This window comes from Nesoenas mayeri (assembly GCF_963082525.1).
Source record: "Nesoenas mayeri genome assembly, chromosome: 6".
Taxonomy (NCBI): domain Eukaryota; kingdom Metazoa; phylum Chordata; class Aves; order Columbiformes; family Columbidae; genus Nesoenas; species Nesoenas mayeri.
Genome location: NC_137545.1, coordinates 27,377,283 through 27,402,286, shown reverse-complemented (window position 1 = coordinate 27,402,286; position 25,004 = coordinate 27,377,283). Strand labels below are relative to the sequence as shown.

The 25,004-nt window shown below is 62.1% G+C and overlaps 3 protein-coding genes across 8 annotated transcripts in view; 2 read left to right on the top strand and 1 right to left on the bottom strand.

Moving 5' to 3' along the window:
* Window positions 1-46: 46 nt before the first annotated feature.
* DNPEP (aspartyl aminopeptidase) lies at window positions 47-5,271 on the bottom strand. The gene is made up of 15 exons (XM_080346854.1): window positions 5,246-5,271; window positions 5,061-5,136; window positions 4,889-4,977; window positions 4,704-4,817; window positions 4,234-4,359; window positions 3,965-4,095; window positions 3,510-3,594; window positions 2,935-3,042; window positions 2,624-2,701; window positions 2,191-2,274; window positions 1,749-1,909; window positions 1,558-1,597; window positions 1,084-1,185; window positions 564-731; window positions 47-155 (listed from the first exon to the last, which is right to left on the bottom strand). The coding sequence occupies exons 1-15, from the start codon at window positions 5,258-5,260 to the stop codon at window positions 105-107; spliced, it is 1,428 nt and encodes a 475-aa protein (XP_080202980.1). The 5' UTR covers window positions 5,261-5,271; the 3' UTR covers window positions 47-104.
* Window positions 5,272-12,207: 6,936 nt separating this feature from the next.
* Window positions 12,208-16,984, top strand: DES (desmin; the record flags this gene model as incomplete). 6 transcript variants are annotated; one of them, XM_080346812.1, is made up of 9 exons in its annotated part: window positions 12,208-12,776; window positions 14,509-14,566; window positions 14,772-14,867; window positions 14,955-15,116; window positions 15,208-15,333; window positions 16,044-16,264; window positions 16,400-16,449; window positions 16,736-16,818; window positions 16,943-16,984. In XM_080346812.1, the coding sequence occupies 9 exons, from the start codon at window positions 12,208-12,210 to the stop codon at window positions 16,982-16,984; spliced, it is 1,407 nt and encodes a 468-aa protein (XP_080202938.1). The 6 variants fall into 6 exon arrangements, with proteins under 6 accessions (XP_080202938.1, XP_080202940.1, XP_080202939.1 ...); XM_080346814.1 differs by having other exon boundaries at window positions 14,509-14,569; window positions 16,113-16,264; XM_080346813.1 differs by having other exon boundaries at window positions 14,509-14,569; window positions 16,065-16,264.
* A 4,287-nt stretch (window positions 16,985-21,271) lies between these two features.
* SPEG (striated muscle enriched protein kinase) overlaps window positions 21,272-25,004 on the top strand; it is a gene marked incomplete at both ends in the record, with an annotated part of 37,431 nt that continues 33,698 nt past the window's right edge. Inside the window, one exon of the mRNA XM_080346778.1 lies at window positions 21,272-21,680. Coding sequence (XP_080202904.1) covers window positions 21,272-21,680 — 409 coding nt within the window. The remainder of the gene's footprint in view (window positions 21,681-25,004) is intronic.

Here is a 25,004-nt window from a genome sequence, read left to right as displayed (position 1 = left end):
TCTGTCACTCCTGTCCCCAGCCACACTCATGGACCACTCGCTGTGAGAGAGAGATGCTTTAATGGCCCCAGCGCTGAACCCACTGCCGCTCCCTCCTGCTGTGCTCAGTCGACCACCAGGCTGCTGCTGACTGCTGGCAGGAGCTCGAAGAAGCCCTGGAAGGAGAGAAGCCCTCAGGGTGGGCTGGGAAGGGTGGTGTGGGGTGGGGGACAGTCTGCGGGGGCAGGCAGCGGCTGCCTCTTGGGTTACGCAGGCAGCATCATAGCAAGCAGCTACTCTCAGAGAGCAGGACTGTGTTGCTATAGTAACCCATCACTGACTCAAGGCTAACACTGGTTGCCATAGGAACCATTGGGGGATCGCAGTCACCAGGGAAGGCTGTGATGCGAGGGGGACACCTCCAGATTCAGCTGGTACCTGCGCTGCTCCACAGGGGTGGGGAGCCTGGCAGGATGGCTGTGCTCAGCCCCAAGGCAGGGGCTGGATGGGGACACAGGGATGAGCGAGATGTGGTGCAGCAAGGAGAGGGTTTTTTGATGCAGGATGGGAGACACAGGGCTCACCTTGAAGAGGGTGATGCTCTGGAGAACCCCTGAGGTGCAGCACATCTCCCGGATGGAATGCATAGCCAGCTGTGGGCAGCCGATGTCCAGCACACGCAGCCCGAGTCGGGAGGCCAGAATGGGGCCGATGGTGGTGCCGCAGGGTGTGTCATTGCGCACCATGAACTCCTGCATGGGGACATGGGGTCAGCAGCTCCCCACGCTGCCCCACAGCCTCCCACATGGGCTCCCAGGCCTGAAGGGAGGCAACCTGGCACAGGAAAGCAGTAGTCTCCAAGCCAGGGTGCATAATCCCCTCTGAGATACGACATGCTCAGGCCAGGCCCTTCCCTCTTGTTCCTGAGCCTGCTTCCCGAGGCAGCCCCGCAGCTGGAGCCCCAGAACAGCACAGACCCCAGCAGAGACAGACATGGTGACTTAGGTGTGGAGGGTCTGGCATAGGCCCCCTCTCCTGAACACAGGGGCAGGGCTGCAGCCCAAGCTGGTAACGTTCACAGAAGGCTCACCCAGCCCCACTCACCTGCAGAGGGACACCCACACGAGCAGCGATGTCCCGGATGACAGCTTCAGTGACAGCCGTGGAGGCGTAGCGCTGGTTGCTGTTCACTTTGATGACAGGGCCCTGCACAATGGAAGGTACCACAGGCCCACGATTGGCACTGGGGACAGTCAGTTGCTCTGGAAACATCCATGCCCAGGCAGTGCCATCCCGCACCCAACCACCAGCCCACCCTCCCCTCCCTGGGCAATCCGCAGGGATGGTGAAAGCCCCAGCTCAGAGCAGGGAAGGGCTCCAGGGCTAAGGCTGTGGCCCCAAATGATTAAAACAAGATGTGTGCCACAGCCAAACAATGCTGTGGGACAAACGTCTCCCAATTGAGTGTTGTTGAGCTGCACCCCAGGACTGTGTTCCAGGGAGTGGTTGGGCATTTCAGAGCGCCGCAGGACAGATGGGCAGCACCCATCCCAGCCCAAAGCAGAGGGCTACCCTCACCTTGTGGAAGGCTGGACGATGATTCTCCTCATGCTTATCCCTGCAAAAGGGAAGCAGGGTTTTCATGCTACAGCCCTCCCTCCCTGCCACAAGGACTGTCCTGTCTGTGCTCCCTGGGGAAGGGTGGGGATACGTCCCGGCAGCCGGCAGTACAGGCTGCCCTGGCCTGAGGCACTGCTTAGGCTACTCACACATAGTTTGGGTGCACAGCATGGGCCATATCAGCACTGATCATGTAGGACTTGGCCACGGCCTCCTCGAAGGCTGTCAGGTTTTGCGGCGAAGCCGAGATCCGACGCAGCACCAGCTCTGTCAGCAAGGACTCCGCGCCCTGTGCACTCTCTGACCCTACCTGCCAGGGACCACCATCAGCACAACCCACGTGGCGCAACCCCCCAGCACTCCAGGAGCCAGCTGAATGACAGGGAACTCCCCAAAGACAGTAGAGCAGCTTCCAACCACATCAGTGCTTCCCACTCTCCGCTTCGGCCATACTTCATGGGGGGTGTAAGCAAACCCCTTCTTGCCCTGGTGGGGCCTTGGATCTCTCTCCTGCTAGGCATGGCTGGGGACAGTGAAGAGCATGGAGCCCCTGCCTGTGCCAGCCACTCCAGGGCTGTGCCCCTCACTCACCTCCTCGTTGTCATAGAGTGCGATGAGACGCACGTTGGGCTCCTGAGAGAGGGAGGAGGTCGCCGCGCACGAGTCAATCAAGGCCTGCAGGGTTAGAGCAGAAGGGACAGCAGTTTGAGGGCCACCCCACTCTGGAAAGCTCAGCACTGAGCCAGCAGGAACTTCCCCAGGAGCCCAAAGCACCAAGGAAGGGAGTTGCAGGCACACACATTGCCCAGCAAGAGCAGGAGTTACCCCTGGGAGATGCTGGGAACTCCACACACACAGTGAAAGGGGTAGTGCCAACCCAACCCCAGATCCTCCAAGCCAGACCCATCCCATAGGAACAGGCCTCCCTTCAGAGCTTCAGGCCAGCCCATGGCCACGCTAAGCTGAGTTGGGGTGCGCGGGAGCCATGCTGTGGCCTCCAGGCTTCTCTCCCCCTCCTGCTCACCTGTAGCGCGCAGTAGCAGCTGTGCAGGTTGTCCAGACGTGGGGAGAAGATAAACTCATTGAAGGCACCACCCAGCGTCTGCAGGCAGAGAGACAGGAGGAGCAGGGTACAGGCTCCAGGTCACCAAAAAGTACCTTTCACTGGGTCCATCCTGGTCCCCTTGTCTCTGCCCCTCAGGAGCTGCCTCCTCTCACTCCACTTGGCTCCCAGCCCTGGCATGCCCCAGGCAGAGGAAGCATGCCAGGTCAAACCTGTGCAGAGCCAGCCCACAGGCTGTGTGTGGGCAGTGGGAGGCTCCTGCCCTTACTCACCGCTGGCTGTGTATCTGCCAGGCACAGTTCCAGCTCCACAATCTGCTCCGGTTTCACCCCTAGCTGGGGGCAGAGCAGGGAAAGCAGGACAGGGCTGTGTCTCTCTGCCTGGGAAGAAAGCAGAGCTGCAGGCAGGGTAGGTAGTGGATGGAGGGGAAACTCTGTTTCCCCTGGCAGAGCTGTCCCACACCCCACTCATGGTGGCACGTTCTCCCTCCTACTAACACATCCCATGTTCAAGTCCCTGCCTAACACAGGACAGCAGGGCCATTCACAGGGCACAGCAAGGGGCTCTCTGCCCCCTCTGCAATCGCCCCTCCCTGTCCTGCCTCCCTAGGGAGATGGTGAGAGCTTTATGGAGGCTGCACTCCCTTGCCTATGGTGGCTGCAGATCAGAGTGGGAACAGAGAGATGGCCAAGCAGATCTGTCACGTACACAGCTCTGCAGCAGATCTGAAGGCTACCAACAGTCCCTGGGGAGAAGGGGAAGTGCTGGTAGGTCCCTGAAGACTGGAAATCAAAGGTGACAAATGTGAGGTCCCAGCACCCCTGCTAGTCCTTGGCACCTGGCTCACCTGGGCTGCAGCATCACAAGGTGTGGCCTCCATGACCACCTCCTTTTCCAGCTCCTCCTGCACAGCAGTGGCCAGAATGGGAACCCTGTGGGGAGATGGTGTCATTAGCTTCCAGGGCTTTGCTCACCATTCCTGCATGGGGCATACATAACCAGCCCTTTCTGGAGTGCTTGCCTTGCTCCTCCAGGGAGTAATTGCCATGCCGAACAGAAAAAGGACACACATTTCAAGCACAGATCTATTTTGCCACCTCAGGACACCCCAGTGTCCCTTCCCAAGTCCCAGGCTTGGAAGCATCTCCTAGAGGCACACTACGGGGCTAAGAAAAGCCACTGCAGACATCCCCACAGTGATAAGTGACTGCCAGAGAGAGAGAGCTGAAGCTGGGTACTGCTCCAGCTGGGTCCCAGCCCTCTGAAGGGCTGGCTAGGGGTCAGGGACAAGCCAGGCCTTACAGGTGGTGCTCGGTGTTTGGCCCGAAGTTCTCATTGATGCTGCGCTGCAGATGGATGGCCAGGTGGGGAATGCGGAGGACAGGCCGTTCCACGTGTATCAGCCGCTGCTCCAGACGCCCTGTGGCCGGGTCCTGAAACACAAGGAAGAACTGCTGTGGCCAGGCCCATAGGGCTGAGGTTGCAGCAGGTCCCACTCTGGTTGGAAGACATAGACCCAGAGCTGAGGGGCACACAGCTAGCTCACCATGCCTGCCCCAAATCAGGCTCACCTTTATGATCACCCTCCCGGCCACAGTGAGGTCACGGTCGAACCAGGTGTTCCAGATGCCCCCTCCATAGGTCTCGACACCAACCTGCACCATGCCCACCTGCCCCCGCTTGGAGCGTCGCTTCACCTGGGCGAGAGCAGAGGCATCACTGGCGGCACCACCAAGCCCCAGGGACTGGGTAATGGGTGGAAACTGGGCAGAACACAGCCAGAGTCACAGCTAACCCTGTCAGTGCAGGGTGCTGTGAGGTGCTTGGTGGGACAGGGGACACAGAGGCTGTAACAGCAGGTGGAGCCATTCAGGTGGCCAGCACAGGCTGCTCTGGGTAGCAGAAGCAGGAGGTGTAAGGACCCAGCAATGGCGCTGCGGGGCACAGGGAAGTGGGGGTGTCTTTTGCTTGGGGAGTGAAACTGGAAGGCACCAGAGATGGCCCCGGGGCCGGGGAAGGCACTCGGCCTGCCCAGCCTTACCCTGAGGCAGGGGCTGTCGGTGTGGGCCCCCAGCAGGCTGAACCCATTCCCGGGCTGGAACTGGCCGCCGACGGCGAAGGCGATGAGGGTGGAGTAGTTCCTGGTGACGAAGTACTGGGGGCAGGCGCGGGGGGTGAGGGCCGTTCACCCCGCCGGCCCCGCCGCGCTGCCCCGGCCGGACCCACCTTCTGCGCGGGCCGCACCTCCCAGTGCTCCGTTTCCTTCAGCTCCTGGAACCCGGCCTGCAGCAGCCGGCTGCGGCACTCGGCCACCACTGCGCGGGGGGAAGAGCCGTCAAAGGGGCCGCGCCGAGCGGGGAAGGGGCAGGGGGCGCGGGCAGGCCCGGCAGCGTCTCACCGTGGTACGGCGAGGGGCTCCGGTTCACGAACTTCACCAGCTCCTGCGCCGCCGCCTGCGCAGCCTGCTTCGAGCCCTGCGGGCACCGCCGTCACTGCACGGCGCCGGCACCACCCCACCCGGGCCACGAACCCCCGGGACCCCCCCGGGCATGGCCCGACCCGCACCCCGCGCCCGCCCGGTACCTGCATGGCCGCCATGCCCCGCCGCGCCCCGCGCGCCCCCTGCTGGCGCGGAGGAATGCGCCCAGGCGGCCCGGCGGTGCGCGCTCCGCCGCACCCTGCACCCCGCGATCCGCACCCTACACCCCGCGATCCGCACCCTGCACCCCGCTCCGTGTACCCTGCACCCCGCGATCCGCACCCTGCACCCCACTCCATGTACCCTGCACCCCGCTCCATGTACCCCACACCCCGCGATCCGCACCCTGCACCCCACTCCATGTACCCTGCACCCCGCTCCATGTACCCCACACCCCACTCCATGTACCCTGCACCCCGCTCCATGTACCCCACACCCCGCGATCCGCACCCTGCACCCCACTCCATGTACCCTGCACCCCGCTCCATGTACCCCGCACCCCGCTCCATGTACCCTGCACCCCGCGATCCGCACCCTGCACCCCGCTCCATGTACCCTGCACCCCGCTCCACGTACCCCGCACCCCGCGATCCGCACCCTGCACCCCGCACCCCGCGATCCGCACCCTGCACCCCGCTCCATGTACCCTGCACCCCGCAGTACGCACCCTGTACCCCTCTCCATGTACCCTGCACTCCGCTCCATGTACCCTGCACCCCGCGATCCGCACCCTGCTCCGTGTACCCTGCACCCCTTATCCTGTACCACGCACCCTGCACCTGGTACCCTACACCCTGCATCCTGCTCCGGGGCCAAGCAAACCCGGTGACTGCCCAAGCCAGGGCAGAGCTGGGAACTGGGCGGGTGAAAGCTGGGCACAGCCAGGAGCATCTGGGGTGGAACAGGGTTCCCAAGGATGATCACCCCAACTCTGGGCATCGAGTGAGTAGGGGCCAACTCGAAACAGGGCTTGAACTGCCTGCAGCTGTCCCTGTACTGCCCAGGAGTACAAGTGCACAGGAGAACACGCACACTTCTCAAAGGCTGGGTGCTTTCGGGATGAGTCACCAGTGTAAGCCAGGTTGCAGGACCCCCACCAGTGCTACTCTCCTGCCTTGGCAGTGCTTGGACCCCACAGAAAACAAGGGACAAGCCCTTGGTACCATGATGGAGATTGATGTGCCTGAGTGACAGGGGTTCTGGGAGCTGGCACAGTGGTAGGGCAGCACCCCAGCTGCCTGCCAGCCCCTGTGGGGCCATGGCCTGGAAATACATGGGGGATGAGACCCCAGGACCTCGCACAGATCGAAGTGGCTTCTGCTCTTGGCTGGGTCCCCTGCATGGGCTGGGTGTGGCAGTGAGATTGTAGATTTCCATTAGTGCCCATGCATCATTTCCCAGCATGATCCTGTGTCTTCCCGGTGATGAGTGTGTGGCCTTAGGAGGGACGTGGTAGCCTGTGAGCAGTGCTTGGGGCCTAGGTGCTTAGTGCCAGCTGGATTTCCAGCTCTTGAGTCACCAGCATGAGTACCCTGTTAGTCAGGGACCTTGTCCATGTCTTGGGGACTGGAAACTAGTGGTCCTGCTGCCCCTGACCCTGGGACCTACCACGCTGTGAGCTCATGACAGCCCTGGATTTATGCTTCCAGACACCAGCACCTGCCTCCCCCTCCCCCCAAAGGGAATGAGCACCCCCACCTCCTGGCACCCTGTGAGCAGACAGCTGAAGGGTCTCCATGTCAACCACAGCCACCACAGCAAAACACAGGGCCAGTGCCCCGCCAAGACAGGACCTAGCTGGGAGCAGGCACCCAGCACCATGGCATGGAGCTGGACCATGTGCACCCCCTGCCCTGCACACTCCTGCCAAAGGGACATGGGTGCCAGGCAGCCGTCTCCCAGTTCCTCCTGTCAGCATCACCCCCCACTTCTGCAGGCACCCAGTTCAGGGCTGGATATACTGGCAGGTTGTCCCCAGGATATGCCTGGGGGACATCTGGGGACCTGTGCAGCATGTGTTCCTAGAGCCCATGGCCCCCCAAGCTGGTGGCTGCCCAGAGTGGGTGGGTGCCCATAGGACAGTGGTGCCTGGGGCAAGTGGGTCCCACGAGGGGTGGGTGCAGGAGTACGGGGTGCCCAATATGGGGTGGCTGGAGCAGGAGCTGGGGGTGAGCAGCAGGGCTGGGTGTGGCTCTCGCCCAGCCCCACAGGCGCGAGCAAAGGGCAGCTCCTTGGCATGCCGCAGCTATTCTCGGAGCAGCGGGGCTGCCAAAAAAAGCTCCTGATGGCTATTTCTGGGTGGGCTCTGACTCACCCCTTGCTGGATGTCCGGGGCTGCACAGCACCTGCCACGGCTGCCCCCTACCCTGTCACCGTGCTCCTGGGAAGGCATTGCTCCTGTCCCCATCCCTCTCTGTCCCATGGACCCCCCAATGCAGCAGGGAGGCCCAGGCAGCCCCACTACACCCCGCCACCTCCTCCTGGGGATGCATGCACCTCACTGCTGGGCTCACATGTGTGCCCAGGGGTGCCCAGCATGGGCAGGACCAGTGGGAGCAGGGCACCATGACCCTTTCCACATCCCCTGGCAGCCCGAGGTGCTGTGCAGAATTTGCTCCGGCAAGCATTCTCTGGGGCAGCTGGTGGCTCTGTGGATGGGCAGCTTGCAGCTGAGCCCTGCTGGAAAGGGTTAAGAGAGAGATGGTGCAGGACAGAGCCTGTAAACACAGACAGAGCTCCAAGGAAGTGCCACCCCCTTCTGCTGCCTGCCAGGCTGCCTGGGCCCCCTTCCTGCCAGCCCTGCCAGGATGAGCACAGAGATGGCACCCGTACTGCTGCAGAGGGAGCAGTGAAGGTGGTCCCCCCCGCAACCCAGCCCACGTGTCTGAGCATGGGAAAGTGAAATCACTGCCTGGGCATTGCTGGAGGCTGAGCGAATGGCCACTGTGCCTTACATGAGCGGCCAGTGATGCAGTGGGTAAGCACTACCTCATCTCAGTGGCATGAGTGATGCTATCGAGGCCTGTGGGAGGGCAGATAGACACCTCAGCATCCTCATGGACCATAAGGCCAGCCATCCCCACATCCATGTGGACTGCAAGGGCAGCTGGGCACCCCCAGCATCCCTGTGGATATTCCCAGCCTGCCCACGGGCTGCGAGGACAGGTGAACACCCCCAGCATCCCCACAGATCACAGGGCTGGCTTGAGATGAGTGATAGGGGCAGGCATATGCCTTGAGCATCTGCAGGCACATGGAGGTAGCTGGTCTTCTCCATTATCTACATGCCACTGTGGCATCCTCGTGGACCATGGAGGCAACAACTCAACCCGAGGACCTACATAGACCCAGAGGAGCAAGCAAACACCCCTCAGTGTCTATACATGTTACAGGGGATGGCTGGACACTCCCAGAATCCACACAGGCCACAGGGCAGACAGGCACCCCCAACATCCCTGTGCCACTTGGAGACAGGCCATCATCTCCAGCATCTCCATCACCTGAGGACACAGGGATGGGGACCGTGGGCAGTCAGATGGGCTGCAAGCCCACATTGCCGGCCCTGAGCCCTGGGGTGGGCAAAGACATGGAGCAGCTGGGGTGAGCAGTGGGCAGGGGCCTGCAGCCTGCAGGGCACCCACCAGCTCCCGGGATCCTGGCAGGCCAGGCTGGGCCACAGTCCAGGCAGGGAAGGAGAACTAACTCTTATTTAGACAATAGCACAAACCCTGGGTCTGTCAGCGCCGGGGAATGGGCCGCACGGTCCTTCCCTCTTAGGGTAAAGGCGCCTGGAAGGCTCATGGCTGTAAAAGGAGAGGGATAGAGGGAGACGGCCGTGGGCCAGGCGGGAGGAGGGATGGACACCCTCACTACTTCATTCCCATCTCTTCACTCACCCCAGAGCCAGGGCCAGGCGTGATGTGGGCGCGAGGGCTCCGGTGGCAGGTTACGAGGCCAAGGAGGGGCTGGCAACCCATCCCCGCATTCTGCCCAGCTCCAAGCCCTGAGATACCCACAGCTCGAGGAGGCTGTGCCCAGCTCCCCGCGTGGCTTAAATCCTGGGGGAGCAGCAAGGAGGGAGGGCTGGGGAGGAGGAACGGCTGCAGGATGCAGCTGGCTTTGCTCAGGGAGATGTCATGGCCAGAGGGAGTTGTTTGACATTCCAGCTCTCAGTGCCTTCCCGGCAACAGCCTCATCCTATGGCCAAATGGGAGCTGGGGCTGGGCCAGCGCGGGGGCTCGGGAGCTGCTTCCCAGGCTCCGTCGGTCTGGGTCAGCCTGGCCTGGGATGGAGCTGCGGGGAGGCTGAACAGGGCTGCGCATGGAGGGAGGCAGCATCCCTCGTGCTGTCTCTCTGCACTGCATCCCTACACCACTGTTCTTCACTTTGACCAAGCCCTGGGGACTCAGCTGGCACAGAGTGTCTGGGGCCATGTCCCTGGGATGGGACTTTGGCAGCGTCCCCGGCTCCTGCTCCTCACCCCCTGCTTCCCGTGCCGCCAGGTCCTGCATGCAGACGTGGCTTTCCTAAGAGGCTGCAGAATGTCCAAGGCATCTGTCCTCCCCCTGCCAGACATGGGGCCCCTGCCTGCACAGAGCCATCCCGGAAGGCTGTCATGGCAGCTGAGGAAAGGCCACTTCAAACAGTTTGTCCCAGAGCGGGGTCAGGAGGATGCTCTTGGTTAACCCCTCTGAGCACTTCCCCTCCTAGCCAGTGCTCAGGAAAGCATTTCCCTTCCCTGGGGCATCCCAGCCCTGCACCTCCCAGCTCTGTGGGACAGGGATGGGGACAAGGGCTCGCCAGGCCTTGCAGGAGGGGATTCCATCACTGCAGCCCTACCTGAAGCATCAGAGCAGTGTGCTGAGCTGGACACATCACCCTGGGGGGCCATCCTCCCCCACCCAGGGAGACAGCAAGATGGAGTCACCGGAAGGGATGGCTGAACAGTGCATCTGGCACTGTGCTGGCCCAGACCCCTTGGGTCCCCCACGCTGGTGTGGGACCCACCTGCCCTTCTGCATCCGGGCTAAGAGCTGGCATGTCACCCTGCCCGCACTTGCAGGGCAGGCAGGACACACATGCGGGGCTCAGGGATGCGCAGGGTGTGCTTGGAGCAGGGCCAGGAGGAGAAAGGATGCTGTCTGTTTTTCCATCTTCTCCCCCCACCCCCCACAAGCCCCCCCTTCCTTCCATCCATCCTCCCCCCTGCGCTGGGATGAAACAACCCCATCTGGAAATACCTTCCCTTTTAAAGGCAGGCTCCGCCAGGCAGCGCGCACCCTCCGGGAAGCTGCTGAACTATGCTGTGACTAGGTGGCCAGGAGGGCTCCAGGGATGGGGAGCTTGGGGAGGGCAGCTGGATGTGTGACATCGAGCCTCTGCCCACCTGCATGGCCATGGGGCTCAGATCTTTGCTGGCCCTCCAGGTGGCAGGGGGTGGCAGGGAGCAGGCAGGAGTGCCTCCCAGAGCCAGGGCAGTTGAGGATGCTGCTGTGACCAAGCCCAAGCTTTGCCATGCCAGTGCTGGTACGGGAGAGCCCTAGCACCGCTCAGCATCTGCATTACAGCTGGGATGGGGGTCAGAAGGCTTGGGTTCGGGCAGGCCTGAGCTGCTGCTGAGTCACCCGGTGGTACTGTGGTCCCCTCTGTCAGTCCTCTAGGGACAGAGGCGCTGGGGCTCTGCCAGCTGATGCCAGTCAAAACAGCTTGGCTTGGGCAGGGCTGGGGCCACCAGGTGTGCCGGGGGGCCTGGGAGGAGGGAGTGCTGCCCAGGCAAGGACTCTTGAGAGGGTCCCCCAGCACAGCCCCTGCTTCATCAGAATGTCCCCTTTAGCTTGCATAGGTGTGTTTGTTTGCCCTGCCCAAACACCTGTCCAGGAGGTGGGAAGCTGTTTTGGGGATCCTGGAGTGAACTGTGGTATTCCTTGTTTGGGGAGCCGGGCTGGGCTTTGTGGTCCTCAAAGTACTGTAAGGCCAAAGTGGAGGCTGAGGAGACACTCAGAGCCTGCAGCACCCCAGGATGGCCTGGGGACCTTGTCCCACCCTTGGGTGACAAGGACCAAGGAGGGGCTGGGGCTGTTCTGGGCAGGTTCCCTGTCCAGCCACACACTCCATAGGCCTAGTGCAAGAAGGGTTAACAGGGTGCCTCCCCCGGCTATAAATAAAACGTATGTCCCACGCGTATGAGCTCGGAAGGCTATTTTGGTTGGGTGCCTGCTGCTTCAGGAATGTGCTGGAGCAAGGACCCGGGGGTGACGTCACCGTGACCACTCTGGACCCAGCACCTGCTTGAGGTCACTCAGCAGCACCCCAAAAATGCCCAGCCCCAAGCTGGTGCCCAGTCCCCTGTATCAGAAAAGGGGCTTTGGGTGGTGAATCAGCACAAGCTCACTCAGGGCAGGGTCCCCACACAACATCCCCTCCCCAGGGCTCTCTCTTGCCCCCTCTCTGTGTAGTGGGGTGGGAGTTTGGCCCCACATGGAAAGCTGAGCCTTGTGCTCTTGCTGTGGGGTGTGTCGAGGCACCATTCAGGGCATTTTGTGGTGCTCAAAGCCAGTTTGGGGACCACAGCTACCAGGCAGGGGGTCTGGCTCAAGGAAGGTCAAGTCAGGGTGTGAAGGGCAGAGTCCCCTGCTTTCCCTCCCAGCACCAGCCCAGGCTGTCTCTCTGTCTGTGTGGGCCCCCCGTGGGTGGCACTGTACCCCTATGGGATTCTGAGGAGCCTCTCAACTCCAGAGACAGGGAAGTGTGGTGGGGTATAGTGGGGAGGCTGATACACCGTTGGGGTCTGGGGGTGCCTGAGGTTCTGTGGGCATTGTTGTTGTCCACCCAAGGGTCTGCAACCCAGCGACATGAACAAATGAGGGGTGGTGGGCGGGGGCTGGCTGCTGTGCCCCCCCAGCAGCAGCGTCCCTCTGCTGCCCGGCAGCAGGAGGGGCGGGTGATGTCAGCAGGATACAAATAGCGGCCGCGCGGGTCCCTTCCCGACGCCTCGCCGAGTTGCCGGCCGCTCGCCAGCCCCGCCGCCTGCTCCCTGCTCCGGCCTCGCCGCCCCGCCGCCGTCACCATGAGCCAGTCCTACTCCTCCAGCCAGCGGGTCTCTTCCTACCGCCGCACCTTCGGCGGCTCCCCGGTCTTTGGTGGCTCCCCGATCTTCCCCCGCGCCTCCTTCGGGACCAAGGGCAGCAGTGGAAGCTCTGTCACCTCCCGTGTCTACCAGGTGTCCCGCACCTCGGCTGTCCCCAGCCTGTCCAGCTTCCGCACCACCCGTGTGACGCCCCTGCGCTCCTACCAAAGTGCCTACCAAGGTGCCGGCGAGCTGCTGGACTTCAGCCTGGCCGATGCCATGAACCAGGAGTTCCTCCAGACTCGCACCAATGAGAAGGTGGAGCTGCAGGAACTCAATGACCGTTTCGCCAACTACATTGAGAAGGTGCGCTTCTTGGAGCAGCAGAATGCCCTCATGGTGGCCGAGGTGAACCGCCTGCGGGGCAAGGAGCCCACCCGCGTGGCCGAGATGTACGAGGAGGAGCTGCGGGAGCTCCGGCGCCAGGTGGATGCGCTCACCGGCCAGCGGGCTCGTGTTGAAGTTGAGCGTGACAACCTGCTTGATGACCTGCAGAAGCTCAAGCAGAGGTGAGGAGGGGCCCTGGTGTGTCCCTGTGGGCATCCATCCCTGCATTTCCATCCCTAGGGATGGGCAGTGGCAGAGCTCGACCTGGCAGCCCCTCAGGTGCCCACTGCCATCCTTGTGCCCCATGCTCAGAGCTCATCATGGCCCTGCTCCTCTCTCCCACTCACTGCATCTCTAGGGTGGGGGAGAAACCCTGCTGTGCCTCTTGCTGGCTGTACCCACCTGCAGGGTACTTTGCAGGGTTCCAGGTCCTGGCAGCGAGTTTTGGGAGGGAGAAGGGCACCCGTGACCTGCTGCATCAGTGCTGGGTGCTCCCCAGCCCATAATGTGGGGTGGGGGGAACTGTCCCAGCTGTACGGGGCAGGGCGAGGGAGGTGCCAAAAGCCTGAGCATCTCAGCAGAGCACCCCAAATGCTGCCAGCCCTCGCCAGGCACCCAGGCAGCACCTAGCAGGCAGGATGGCTCTGGCAGCAGGGGTGTCCTCTGCACACTCCCCTTCAGGCTGCTGAGGCCAGGCTATGATGCCATGGGACCCCCAGAGCTGGGGGATTGGAGTGCCGCCCCTGGGGCTCCCCATCCTCGCTCATGCTTGTGAGGGCTGGCCAACCTGTGGGTGCACTGAGTGCTGTGGGATGGACAGACGGGCAGAAGCAGCAAGGCAGGCGGAGGTGGGAGAGAAGATGAACTGGGGGGGTGCTCCACCAGCTGCAGAGGAGAAGGCGGGAGGGGAGGAAGCAGACTCGCTTCTGCAGACCAGGGAAGCTCCAGGCCTGGGTGTATAAAGTACCCCAGGAGCAGTGGGGACCCCCAAGAATGCTGTGGGCCTTGTTGGTGGCAGGGAGGGGGCTGGGGCCAGGGTGGAATAGCCACAGAGATGGCCAGGCTGAGTGACCCCCAGGGACTGACCTGTGTGGGGGCATCTGGCAGTAGATGTTTGGTGAGAGCTGCTTGTTCTGATGCTGGTCCACGCCTTCCTTCCTGATGTCTGTGCCCTGGGGACTCTGAGTCCCCACCTCCTGAGGGTGACACTGCCAGCTGCCTGCCCCTTGCAGCCTCAGCCTCTGCCTCAGATGGCTAGCACTGGGGTGCCCCTGGGGCAGAGTCCCTGATGCTGGAAGGCTGGGATGGCAGTATGCAGGATCCCTGAATGTCAGAGGAGGAGCAGGGCACAGAACAAACAGGTGTCAGGTTCCTGTCACCCCATGTGCCAGCATCGCTTGGGCACCTCCTTCTCCTCCCTGCTGCCTTCCCCCTGACCAGCAGCCTGTGGCACTGTCCCTCCCTTGGCCCAGCACGGCTCCCCAGCCCTGACCTTGGGCTCACCCCCCAGCAGTCTCTACTCCATACCCCCATCCCATAGCATCACTCAAACCCGCCTGTCCTCCTGCTGTCCTCAGGACGGCTCAAGTTCGTGGCCACCTCTTGGGTCCCCCGTGCCGGATCCTGCACCTCATCCTGCCGGCTGCCAGCCACCCTCCCCTACAAGGGCCGGAGCAGTGCATGTGGCACCGAGCTGACCTCATGCCTTTGTGCTCTCTCTGGCGTTGACTATAATAGGGAATGGGAGGAAGAGCCCTTGGTCCCCCGCCAGCCTTCCCATGGCCTGCCGGGAGTGCAGGACAATCTGTTGTCTTTCCACCGGGACACACTGGTCTGGGGGGCGGCAAGGGGGGACATCGATGCAGGGGACAGGGCTCACTCTGGGTGCCCCTGACCTCCTCTCTCTGCCCCCAGGCTGCAAGAGGAGATCCAGCTAAAGGAGGAGGCTGAGAACAACCTGGCTGCTTTCAGAGCCGTGAGTACCTGTACCCACCATGTGGCATGGGACCCCTACCTCCCCTCCCACCCCTATCTCCCCCAGCAGACTGGTCCCAGCACCAGGGCATGGCCCTGGGCACAGCTTTGCACCCTCAAGCCCCAATGCATGGTCCCTGTGCTCCCCCGACGCACCCAGGAGTGTTCACCCCTCTGCTACCCCTCACTCTGTATCCCCTCAGGATGTGGATGCAGCCACGCTAGCACGCATTGACCTGGAAAGACGCATCGAGTCCCTGCAGGAGGAGATCGCCTTCCTCAAGAAGGTGCACGAAGAGGTAGGTTGGAGGTGGCCCTATTTCCATGGGTACCTTTGAGGCTGGGGAAGGGAGCAGGTGCCCTGAAGCATCACCTTGTCCCTTCAGGAAATTCGAGAGCTGCAGGCTCAGCTGCAGGAGCAGCACATCCAGGTGGAGATGGACATCTCCAAGCCCGACCTGACGGCTGCACTGCGGGACATCCGAGCCCAGTACGAGAGCATCGCTGCCAAGAACATTGCTGAGGCTGAGGAGTGGTACAAGTCCAAGGTGCAGTAAGCAGCACACTCTGGGCTGGCCCCGGTGCAGTGGGTCCTGGGTGTCTCAGTGGCTGTGCCAGCTGACCCTTGCCTCTCCCCAGGTGTCTGACCTGACACAGGCGGCCAACAAGAACAATGACGCGCTGCGGCAGGCGAAACAAGAGATGCTGGAGTACCGGCACCAGATCCAGTCCTACACCTGCGAGATTGATGCCCTCAAGGGCACGGTGAGCCATGGGCAGCGTTGGGGAGATACCTAGCCTCTCTGCAACGACCTGCTGCTCTGGGCTGCTCAGGGACCTCTGAAACATACTCTTCCCAGGTCTCTGAGTTGCTGCCATGGGGGCACTTGTCCCCTATATTTGGGCTGCGCCTCGCTCTGTGACAATCTGGGCCTCTGCGAGGTGTTTGGCAGAGGCCAGGAGCCAAGGCACAGATTGCAAAAGGTGCCCCAAGACTGGGAGGCTCCAGGCGGGCGGGTGCAGGGCTCGGGGTGTCTGGTTGCAGGCTGAGAAGGTGGTTGCAAACAAACAAGGCACAACAGTTCTGCTCCAGCAGAGTCACAGTCACAGGAGCCAGCCAGCAGTCACCAGAGTAGCAGTGCCCCACCCTGAACAGCTGTCTGGTGCTCCTGTGCCTCTCTGTGCCCTCCCACTGGGGTAGGCTGGTTTTGCTGGGGGGCCTGGGCACCTGAGCAGAGAGTTCTGAGTTTGCCTACAACCTGCCCAGCTTGCTCCTGCCAGACCCTACTGCCCAGCACTGGGCAGACAGAGGGTGACGGCCACCCATCATGGTCCCACATTAGCTGGACCCAGCCCGAGGCTGACCACAGCTCTCCCCAGGTCCTTGGCTCTCCCCTAGGACACCCTCAGCTCCTGCCCAAGGTGTCCCCTGGCCACCCTGGGTCACTCCCATACTGAGCCCCCTGTGTTCCCAGAACGACTCGCTGATGCGCCAGATGCGGGAGATGGAGGAGCGCTTCGCAGGGGAGGCCGGTGGGTACCAGGACACCATTGCCCGGCTGGAGGAGGAGATTAGGCACCTGAAGGATGAGATGGCCCGGCACCTGCGTGAGTACCAGGACCTGCTCAATGTCAAGATGGCTCTGGACGTGGAGATTGCCACATACCGCAAGCTGCTGGAGGGCGAGGAGAACCGGTGAGCAGTGAGGGGGCAGGACAAGGCAGGGGGACCAGCAGGGTCAACCTTTTTTTTTTGGGACTCCCACCCGTGAGCAGCTTCTCAAGGGCTTGGGGCATTGGATGCTGAGCTTTCCCCTTTGTATCCCCGCAGGATCAGCATCCCCATGCACCAGACCTTTGCCTCCGCACTCAATTTCCGAGGTGAGTATCACTCTATGAGGAGAGGTGCCTGAGACATGTCTTTAGGGGTCCTCAGTGTGGGGCTAAATCTCCCTCCTGCGGGGCTGCAGCCAGGCTAGCAGGTCAGGGACCCACAGATGTCACACTGAACCCCTAGGGTGGGCGCACTGAGATGGGTGCTGCCACAAGCTGGGGCAGGGTGGGGTAAGACAGGGCTCATAAAGCTCTCCAGTGACCTCAGCCCCACTGCTCTGGCCCCATGTCACACGTTCCCATGATCCCATTCCTTGTGTCCTCCTGCCTGCAGAGACCAGCCCAGACCAACGCGGCTCCGAGGTGCACACCAAAAAGACCGTGATGATCAAAACCATTGAAACCCGTGACGGAGAGGTGCGCGCAGGGCAGCACCGGGGGGTGACGGGGAGGCACAGGGGACAGAGTATGTACTTGTCCCCATGCCTGGGGCTCTGGTGCGGTCATGGCATGGCATCTCACCATGGTTCTCTCCCGGCAGGTGGTGAGTGAGGCGACCCAGCAGCAGCACGAAGTGCTGTAGAGGAGGCTGCCCCAGCAGCCCACCAGCACCTTCTGTTCCTGTCTCCGTCCTGCCGCCAAGCCCCCCTCCTGCCCCCCACCTCGTCCCTGGCGCTCCCCCAGCACTGCCCGAGGGGTCCCCCTGCGCAGCTGCCTCCAGACCCCCCGCGCCTCCCGGGCTCCCTCCTTCAGCTTTGAAAGGCTCGCTCTGCTTTCGCAGCTTTGCAGCAGCAATGCCAGCGTCAGGATCAGGCCCGGGCCGGGGGGGACAACAGGAGGGAGGGAGGGGACGAGCAGAAGGGGCTGCGGGGAGCAGGTAGTGGCCTGGGCCAGCTGCCTGGAGAACCGGATGGTCCCAGCAGCAGGTTCTGGATTCCGGGCAGCCCCTTCCCGCGCTGGGCACGGGCTCAGGGTTTGTCCTGTGGGAGAGGGGATCCATCGCCCCGCACCGGCACCGCCCGCTGGCCTCCCTGGAGCTGGCACTTATCCAGGTGGACGGCAGCGGTGCCAGGGATGGGGAGAAATGGGGTCCGGGTCAAGTCCCCATTCTCTACCCTTCTCGGAGCCAGGGTGCTCCCAGCCTGCGTCCCCTCCCAGTCCAGAGGGGCTGTGCTCCCCCTGGCCCCAGAGGATGCCCCAAGTGGCAGCGAAGGGCAGCGCCCACCCCCCCATGGTGGGGACCCCCAGCAGCAGAAGGCTGTGTGGGGCCAGGCTCGGTGAAATGAGAGGGTACCTGTAGGTGGACACAGGAGAGAGGAGGAGTGAGTGAGTGGAAGAGAGGGGGGAGAGAAGGACAGGAGCTGGAGAGAGGCCCGGGGGCCAGGGCAGGTGCCCCCACCCCTCACCCCACTGCACCTCCCTCCCACCGCATCTATGTGACTCTTCAGGCGGCTGAAATAAACAGCGGAGCATCACCCCTTCCTCCTGGTGTATCTCTGTGACAGGGATGGGATGGGGTGGTGGAGAGGTGGCATCCGGGAAGGGCAATGCATGGAACCCCAGGGCTGGCCTAGAGCGGACTGGGTGGCCAGCATTCCCCTGATCCATCACAGAATCACAGAATGTTAGGGATCGGATGGGACCTTGAAAGATCATCTAGTTCAGTCCCCCTGCTGGAGAAGGAACACCAAGATGAGGTTACACAGGAAGGTGTCCAGGTGTGTTTTGAATGTCTCCGGAGAAGGAGACTCCACAACCCCCCTGGGCAGCCTGTTCCAGTGCTCTGTCACCTTCACTGTGAAGAAGTTTCATCTCATATTCAAGTGGAACCTCATATGTTCCAGCTTGCACCCATTGCCCCTTGTCTTATCATTGATTGTCACCGAGAAGAGCCTGACTCCATCCTCGTGACACTCACCCTTTACATATTTGTAAACATTAATGAGGTCACCCCTCAGTCTTCTCCAAACTAAAGAGACCCAGCTCCCTCAGCCTTTCCTCATAAGGGAGATGCTCCACTCCCTTAATCCTCTTCATTGCCCTGCACTGGACTCTCTCCAGCGGTTCCCTGTCCTTCTTGAACTGAGGGGCCCAGAACTGGACACAATATTCCAGGTGTGGTCTCACCAGGGCAGAGTAGAGGGGCAGGAGAACCTCTCTCGACCTACTAACCACCCCCCTTCTAATACACCCCAGGATCCCATAGGCCTTCTTGGCCACAAGGGCACAGTGCTGGCTCATGGTCATCCTACTGTCCACCAGGACCTCCAGGTCCCTTTCCCCTACAGTACTCTCTAATAGGTCATTCTTCATCTTATACTGGTACCTGGGGTTGTTCCTGCCCAGATATAAGACTCTACACTTGCACTTGTTGTATTTCATTAAATTTTTCCCCGCCCAACTCTGCAGCCTGTCCAGGTCTCGCTGGATGGCAGCACAGCCTCTGTCGTGTCAGCCACTCCTCCCAGTGCCTTAGGCTGCTGGTCCCCCAGAACACAGAGGTGACTCAGGCTGAAGATGCCCCCGCGTGTTTTGCTGCCCCTAGTGGCAGGTTTCCCAGTTGCACTGGCTGGGCAAGCCCTGCTGACGTCAGTGTCTGCAGCAGTTGAGCCCTGAGCAGGTTTGCAGGGGCTCTGGATTGATTGTCCCCTGCCCCGCTGCCCCCCCATACACCCAGGTCCTCACACCATGGCCTGGTGGCTCTCAGCCCCACAGCTGCCCCTTTCTGCCCTAACCCAGGCCAGCTGTGCCCCAGAACCACACCTGTCCAGGACCTCTCCAAGCCGCCCCTGCCATTACCACTGACCTGCAAGTACAGCCATCTTCATCCCAAATCCACCTCTGCCCCGGCACCAAGCAGGCATCAAACCTACCACCCCATGCCTACTCCCACCCCAGTCTCAACCTCCAGCCTCAAACTGCCCCCTACACCCTCTCCCCCCCAACACACATATCCCTTTCCCCGTGTTTGGGGTGTGGGGCTCTTGGCTTTGGCTCCTTTGCTGCAGTGATGGGAGATGCAGCTGGGGAACCTGGTTCTGAGCATCGCACAGGGAGAGAGGGAACTAGGGTTTCTCTGGCCTGAGAAATGTTGGGGGATCCACACTCCCCAGCCACTGAGCAGAGGCCTGGGAGGGCAGTGGGCTTGACAGGGGGTGATGTTTTAGGGACAAGGCAGCAGTGATGATGGGGCTGGGAGATCCCTGACTGAGAATCTAGTGTGGTGAACCCCAGTTTTGGCTGCGGGGCCAGCTGGGGATGGGGACGTGTAGGACCTCAAGCTCTGTATCCAGCAGGTGGCCTTGTGACATCGAGGATGGTCCGCAGGGCTGCCCTGGTGAGGGACAACACTTCCCTCCCTGCCCTGCTCAGACTCTGCCCCTGGGGCTGGGAGTGACAGGCAGGGGACAGAGCAGACCTTTGCCCGCAGGGCAGTGCAGGCAGGAAAGAGACCCCCCCTAGGGCTCGGGAAGCTTCTCCTCCAGCCTCCTGAGACCCTAGGGTTTGCTCAGCTTCTCTGCAGCCAGGCTGGAGGTCTAGCAAGCCATCCTGCTCCAGCCCACCACAGCCACCCAAGCCGGGGGCATCCCGGGATCTTCTTGGCGGTAATGCTCCACTGATGCTGGCACCCTTGGGCTGGTGGCGATGGGCTGTGCCAAAGCCAGCTGGGCTGGTTTGCAGCCGGGAAGCAGCGTGCCGTGTTGCTTGCCTCCTGCTCACCCAGATTTACAGCCCCCAGCGAGGGCGGCCAGGGCCAGGTGCCGAGACGTGTGCTGTCGCGCCAGGAGCTGGGGAAGCCCTGCTTTGCCCGGGGGTGGTGAGGCAGCACAAGGCACAGGCAGTCCCTGGTCAGTCACCACCTGGAGCACAGCATGTGGGAGCTCTCATGGAGTACCCCAAACCCCAGCAGCAGGGTGCTCCTGCTCCAAGCATAGCTTCAATGGGGGGATGGCTGGGAACTATACTGCCCAGAGCAGTGAGGCAGGGACTCGGTGAGAGAAATGAGATTTTGCTGTCTCCCAGCAGGGTGGATTTGGGGTGAGCAGGGTTGCAGGGGTCCCCCTCTTTGCTGCCTACTCGGGGTGGGGCAAAGGGGCCTTGCAGGGCTGGCGTCTGCCTGGGGTCTCGCGTTGCAGGAAGCATGACGGTGTCCTTTCCCTCCACATGCCACCAGGGTCTCTATGTCCCGATCCGGTGACACCGCTGGAGAAGGGGAAGGCGGGGAGAAAAGCTGGGGCCCCCCCCCGAGGCTCACTGCTAATATGGAAAGGTGCTGGCCCCTTTCTATCTTTGCAAGTGGAGCTGGGCTGCAGGGCCAGGGCGGCAGGCGCGAAGAGGGGGAGCCTGGCCAAGGAATGTGACATATCAGAGGCAGCTGCCACTTCGAGAGAGGGGGCAGAGGGAGCGCAGCTCACCGAGGGCCGCGCGCGGGACGGGACAGGCAAGGGGGGAACACCACGGCCCCAACACTGGGACGGCTCTGCAGACAGTCATCACTCCCGGGACTCACACCCAGGCCGGTGCAGCAGCAGGTGCCGAGGTGCTGGGCGGGCTTGGGGTCGCAGCGGTACATGGGGTGTGGGTGCTGCACCGCACCAGACGCGTGGTGAGTGGTGCTCGGCAAGCAGCAACCCGAGCCCCGGCCTAAAAATAACCCCTCGCTTGCCCACAGTCCTGCGACCTTCGGGGCTGCATCTGGTTGGGGAGAGGCACCAAACCGAACGGCACCTGGACTGGGGGGCCACCGCTGCCCTGGCACCCCTTGCAGGCACCCAGCACCCCGGGGCTGCAGGCAGGGGGAGAAGAGGGGCACGGTACTGCTGGCTCGGGGTGGCGGGGGTCACAAGTGTGGGCAGGGGAGCTGCAGACCATGCACCGAGCACAGGGACGTGACGGCACGAGTAGGGCTGGTGGGGAGCTCCGGGCAGCCCCGCCGAGCCCCGGCATCCCTCCAAAGCGCGCCAAGGTCACAGCAGAGCCGGGGGCACCCGAGGAGGGCCCAGGTCGCCCTGCGGCACCATTTTTTGCACGGAAGCTGAAGAACGCAGCAATCGGCACTGGCTGCGACATACGGCTGCGGGTGGTGGCGGTGGGCAACCCTCGGCCCAGCCTCCGCTGGTACCGAAATGAGGAGCTGCTGACCCCACATGAGGAGGAGTATGGCACCCTCTGGATCCGGGACAGCAAGAAGGAGGATGCTGGTGTGTACACCTGCATTGCCGAGAATGAGCGGGGAGAAGCCATGACCAGCGCCGTGCTGGCAATCATTGACATGGAAGGTAAGGGCAGTGTGGCCGCTGGTGTGGCTGTGCTGGCACAGCCATGGGCACGGGTTTGCCGAGGGTGGCAGTGGAGCTTTACAGGCTCCCGCCGCAGTGCATGCATGGGGCCAGCCAGGGCTGGCTTTGCTGTGTCCACCCTGCTGCAGGCTGGGGTGCCCGGTGCTGGCAGCACTGGGGCAGCTCTCAGGCCTGGAGTGAACATGTGGCTTCAGCATCCGCTGCCAGGACAGGCAGGGTGCCAGGGCTGGGCACGGAGGTGTTGCGAGCATGTGATGCCAAGCCTGCTTGGGGCAGGAGGAGAGAGAGAGAGATGCAGCTCAGGTGCAGGGCACTGGTGGTGCCACCCTCTGCAGCCACCGACATGGTCCCCCCTACTGATTGTTGCCCCTGCAAAAGCCACCGCCGTGCACCTGCTGCCCAGGGGCAGAGTTGCCTTTGGCATCACCATCACAGCTGTACCAGGCACTGGGGCTGCACTGGGAGAGCTGGAACACTCCGGCCGCGGGGCTTGGGGGAGGAGCCTAACACCGCAGGAGGCAGAGCTGCCGAGTGGGTGGAGCCTATGCCCTGCAGGGTCTGATGGTCAACGAGCAGAGCTCGAGGCAGCTTTTGCTGGCCCCATAGAGCCCTATAATGTGCTCCTCTGGTGTGCAGGGCTCATAGAGCCCTATAATGTGCTCCTCTGGTGTGCAGGGCTGCGTGAGCTATTGCACGGGTGGGCCTCATCCTGCACAGGGGCCAGGCAGGTTTGGGGCATTGCCTCCTCTGCCCACTTCCCTGGGACGTTGCAGACCTAGGAGTCGGAGACTGTGTGGTGCTGGCTGGTGGCACTGCTCTAAGATGCAAACTGTGCTATGTTGGGACAGTGGGGGCAGGGAGTGAGGGGGCTGATGCTGAGCCCTGAGGCTCTGAGTAAGGAGCCAGACCTGGGGATTTGTGGCATACTGGAGATGCTGCACCTTGAGGGGGCAACTGGGTGGCAGTGGGGTGGCAGAAGAAGCCTTTGCAGTGCTGAAGGGGAGCAGTGGAGGAAGAGGAGGAGCTGCTCTCTGGAGGAGTGGCATTTGTAGGATGGAGGAAGGTGTATGTGCTGCTCATGGGCCTGGTGAGAGGATGAGGGAGCAAAGAAGTATGCAGGAGGGGTCATGCCCTGCAGTGTGTCTGTGTGGGTTTACTGTGCGTTGCACCGTTGGGGCCCGTGGCACAGAGGGGTCGGACGTGCGGTGCTGTGCATGCAGAGTGAGACGTGCACTGCCCCACAGGGCGGGAGCACCCTGTCCTGGGCGGGGGGCAAGATGGGGAGGATCACCCTGTTCTCACACTTCGTGTGCAGCTACACCTCTCCACGACGCTGCCGGCCCAGGCCCCCCCGCCTCTGCCCAGCGGTGCGGCACCGCCTGATTTCCCCAGGTGCCCGTTCCCGTTGTGCTGACGCACTTGTCCCTGCTTCCAATTCCCAGCTGCTGGCCCTCACTGCTACCTTTCTGGAGCAGCGGAGGAGGGGCCGGAGCAGCCAGGATTGCCTAATGTGATGGATGAATGTCACCCTGCCCGGGGCGCTTGGCTGTGGCACTGCCATGAAGCGAACAGTTGCCTAAAATGCTGGCCCTGGGGCAGAGTGCCTCTGGAGCCATGCAGGCTCCCAGGCACCGAGCTGGGTGAGGAGCGTGACAGCCCCTGGTGTGACTTTACCCCTGTCCCAGGGCAGAACAGTCTCCATTGTGTGCTCTGACAGTGACAAGGGAGCACTGTGTCCTGCTGTGTGCTGTAAAGGGGTGCTGGTGTGAATGTGATGGGATTTGGTGGGGAGTACAGCCCTATCACCTGGCCCCATTGCAGGGTGCTGGCGCTTGGCATGTTATTTCCCTGAGGCCATTTTCTCCTTGCTAGCAGCTGAGTGATGAAACGGGTCATGGTGTGAAATGGAGGAGCTGTGCCACCACTCTGCACCCGCCTGCCCTGACACCCTGCCAGGATGTGTGCTGTGGCTCACTGACCTCTGGCATGGGGGTCCTGGCTGCTCAGGGGCTCCTCACACTCCCCACCGAGACCCAGCTCTGTAAGGATGGTGGAAGTTCCACTGGTGGCTGTGCTGTCCCTGTGCTGGGCAGGGACATCCCGTCCTTGTTCCCTGGGAGTCCTGTGAGCTGGGTCATTGGCCAGTTATGGGGCAAGGGGATGTGTGTAAGGTGTCCAGGCAGGATGAGATCTTTCTCTGTCCTTGAGGCCCCAGTCCTCTGTGTTTGGAAGGTATTGGGGTGTCCTTGCTTTGTTCACCTCTGCTGGGTTGTGGTCTCTGGTGGTCACAGAGCCTGGTCCTCCATCTTCTCAGCACGTGGGCCAGGCTGCATCTCTCCATGGGGCCAGCATTGGCTCTCTCTAAGGTGGCTCCCGGTCAGTGCTGGTGGGGTGGAGGGGCTCTGTGCTGCCTAGCTCTACATTCAGCCCCAGCAGCTCCTCCTGCACCAGCTCAGCATTCCCCCTTGCTCGCACAAGCTCGATTTAGCTCTTCTAATCCCTTGCCCTGAATCTGTCGCTCCACCCCACTAATGATTTTCTCCTGCTCTTCTCTCAGGTCCCCTGAGTGCGTCAGTGCCCAGTGTGGGGAGATCATGTGTGGGGCTGGCTGGGCAGCTGGGCATGGGGGTCCTGGGGTGCTCCACCTCCACTGTGTCACATCTTCCCTGCCATGTCCCACTGCTCTGGCCTTCTGCTGCTGCAGGTTCTCCCTTGTGCCCCAGCTCCATAGGTGAAGGTGGAGTGCATTGGCCATTCTCACACCAGCACCAGGCTGGTCCAGGCGCTTCCCAGGTCCACCCAGGGACCCTGCAGACCCTTCCAGCCAGCCCTGGTCCCCACCATGGTTCCATCACCCCCAGGTGCACTAAAGCCTGTATCACCTCTCAGCTGCATCTCCTGAATTTTTTTCCTGTAAACTGGATTAAATCACCTCTTAAGAAGCCAAGCTAATCTCCTATTGCCCAGCCCTCCCTTGTTGTGCCAGTGCTGCCTGACGCTCCCCGCCTGCACTGCCTCTTATTTCAAGGTTGGATGTGTCCATCTTGGGCTCAAAGCACAGGGTCTTGCTCCTCTTGCCTCCACCTGCACTCAGCAATCAAACCTCCTTGGAACCTTTCCTCTACGCAGGGAACAGCTTGCACCAGCCTGGATTTGGGGGCAGGGAACAGGGCAGGAGCTGCCTATGCATGGTGGCCCTGCATGGCCCTTTCCAGCTCAGAGTTACAGAGGGGCAGCATGGGCATGCTTTTGCGGCTGGTGGTGCACAACAGTGACAATGGCATACTGGTGGGGATGGCTGCA

Coding starts and splice junctions, on each gene's coding strand:
- DNPEP (XM_080346854.1), bottom strand. Junction 2,702..2,934: donor TGGCAGATACACAGCCAGCG/GTGAGTAAGGGC, acceptor CTCTGCCTGCAG/ACGCTGGGTGGTGCCTTCAA. Junction 1,598..1,748: donor GCTGTGCACCCAAACTATGT/GTGAGTAGCCTA, acceptor TCCCTTTTGCAG/GGATAAGCATGAGGAGAATC.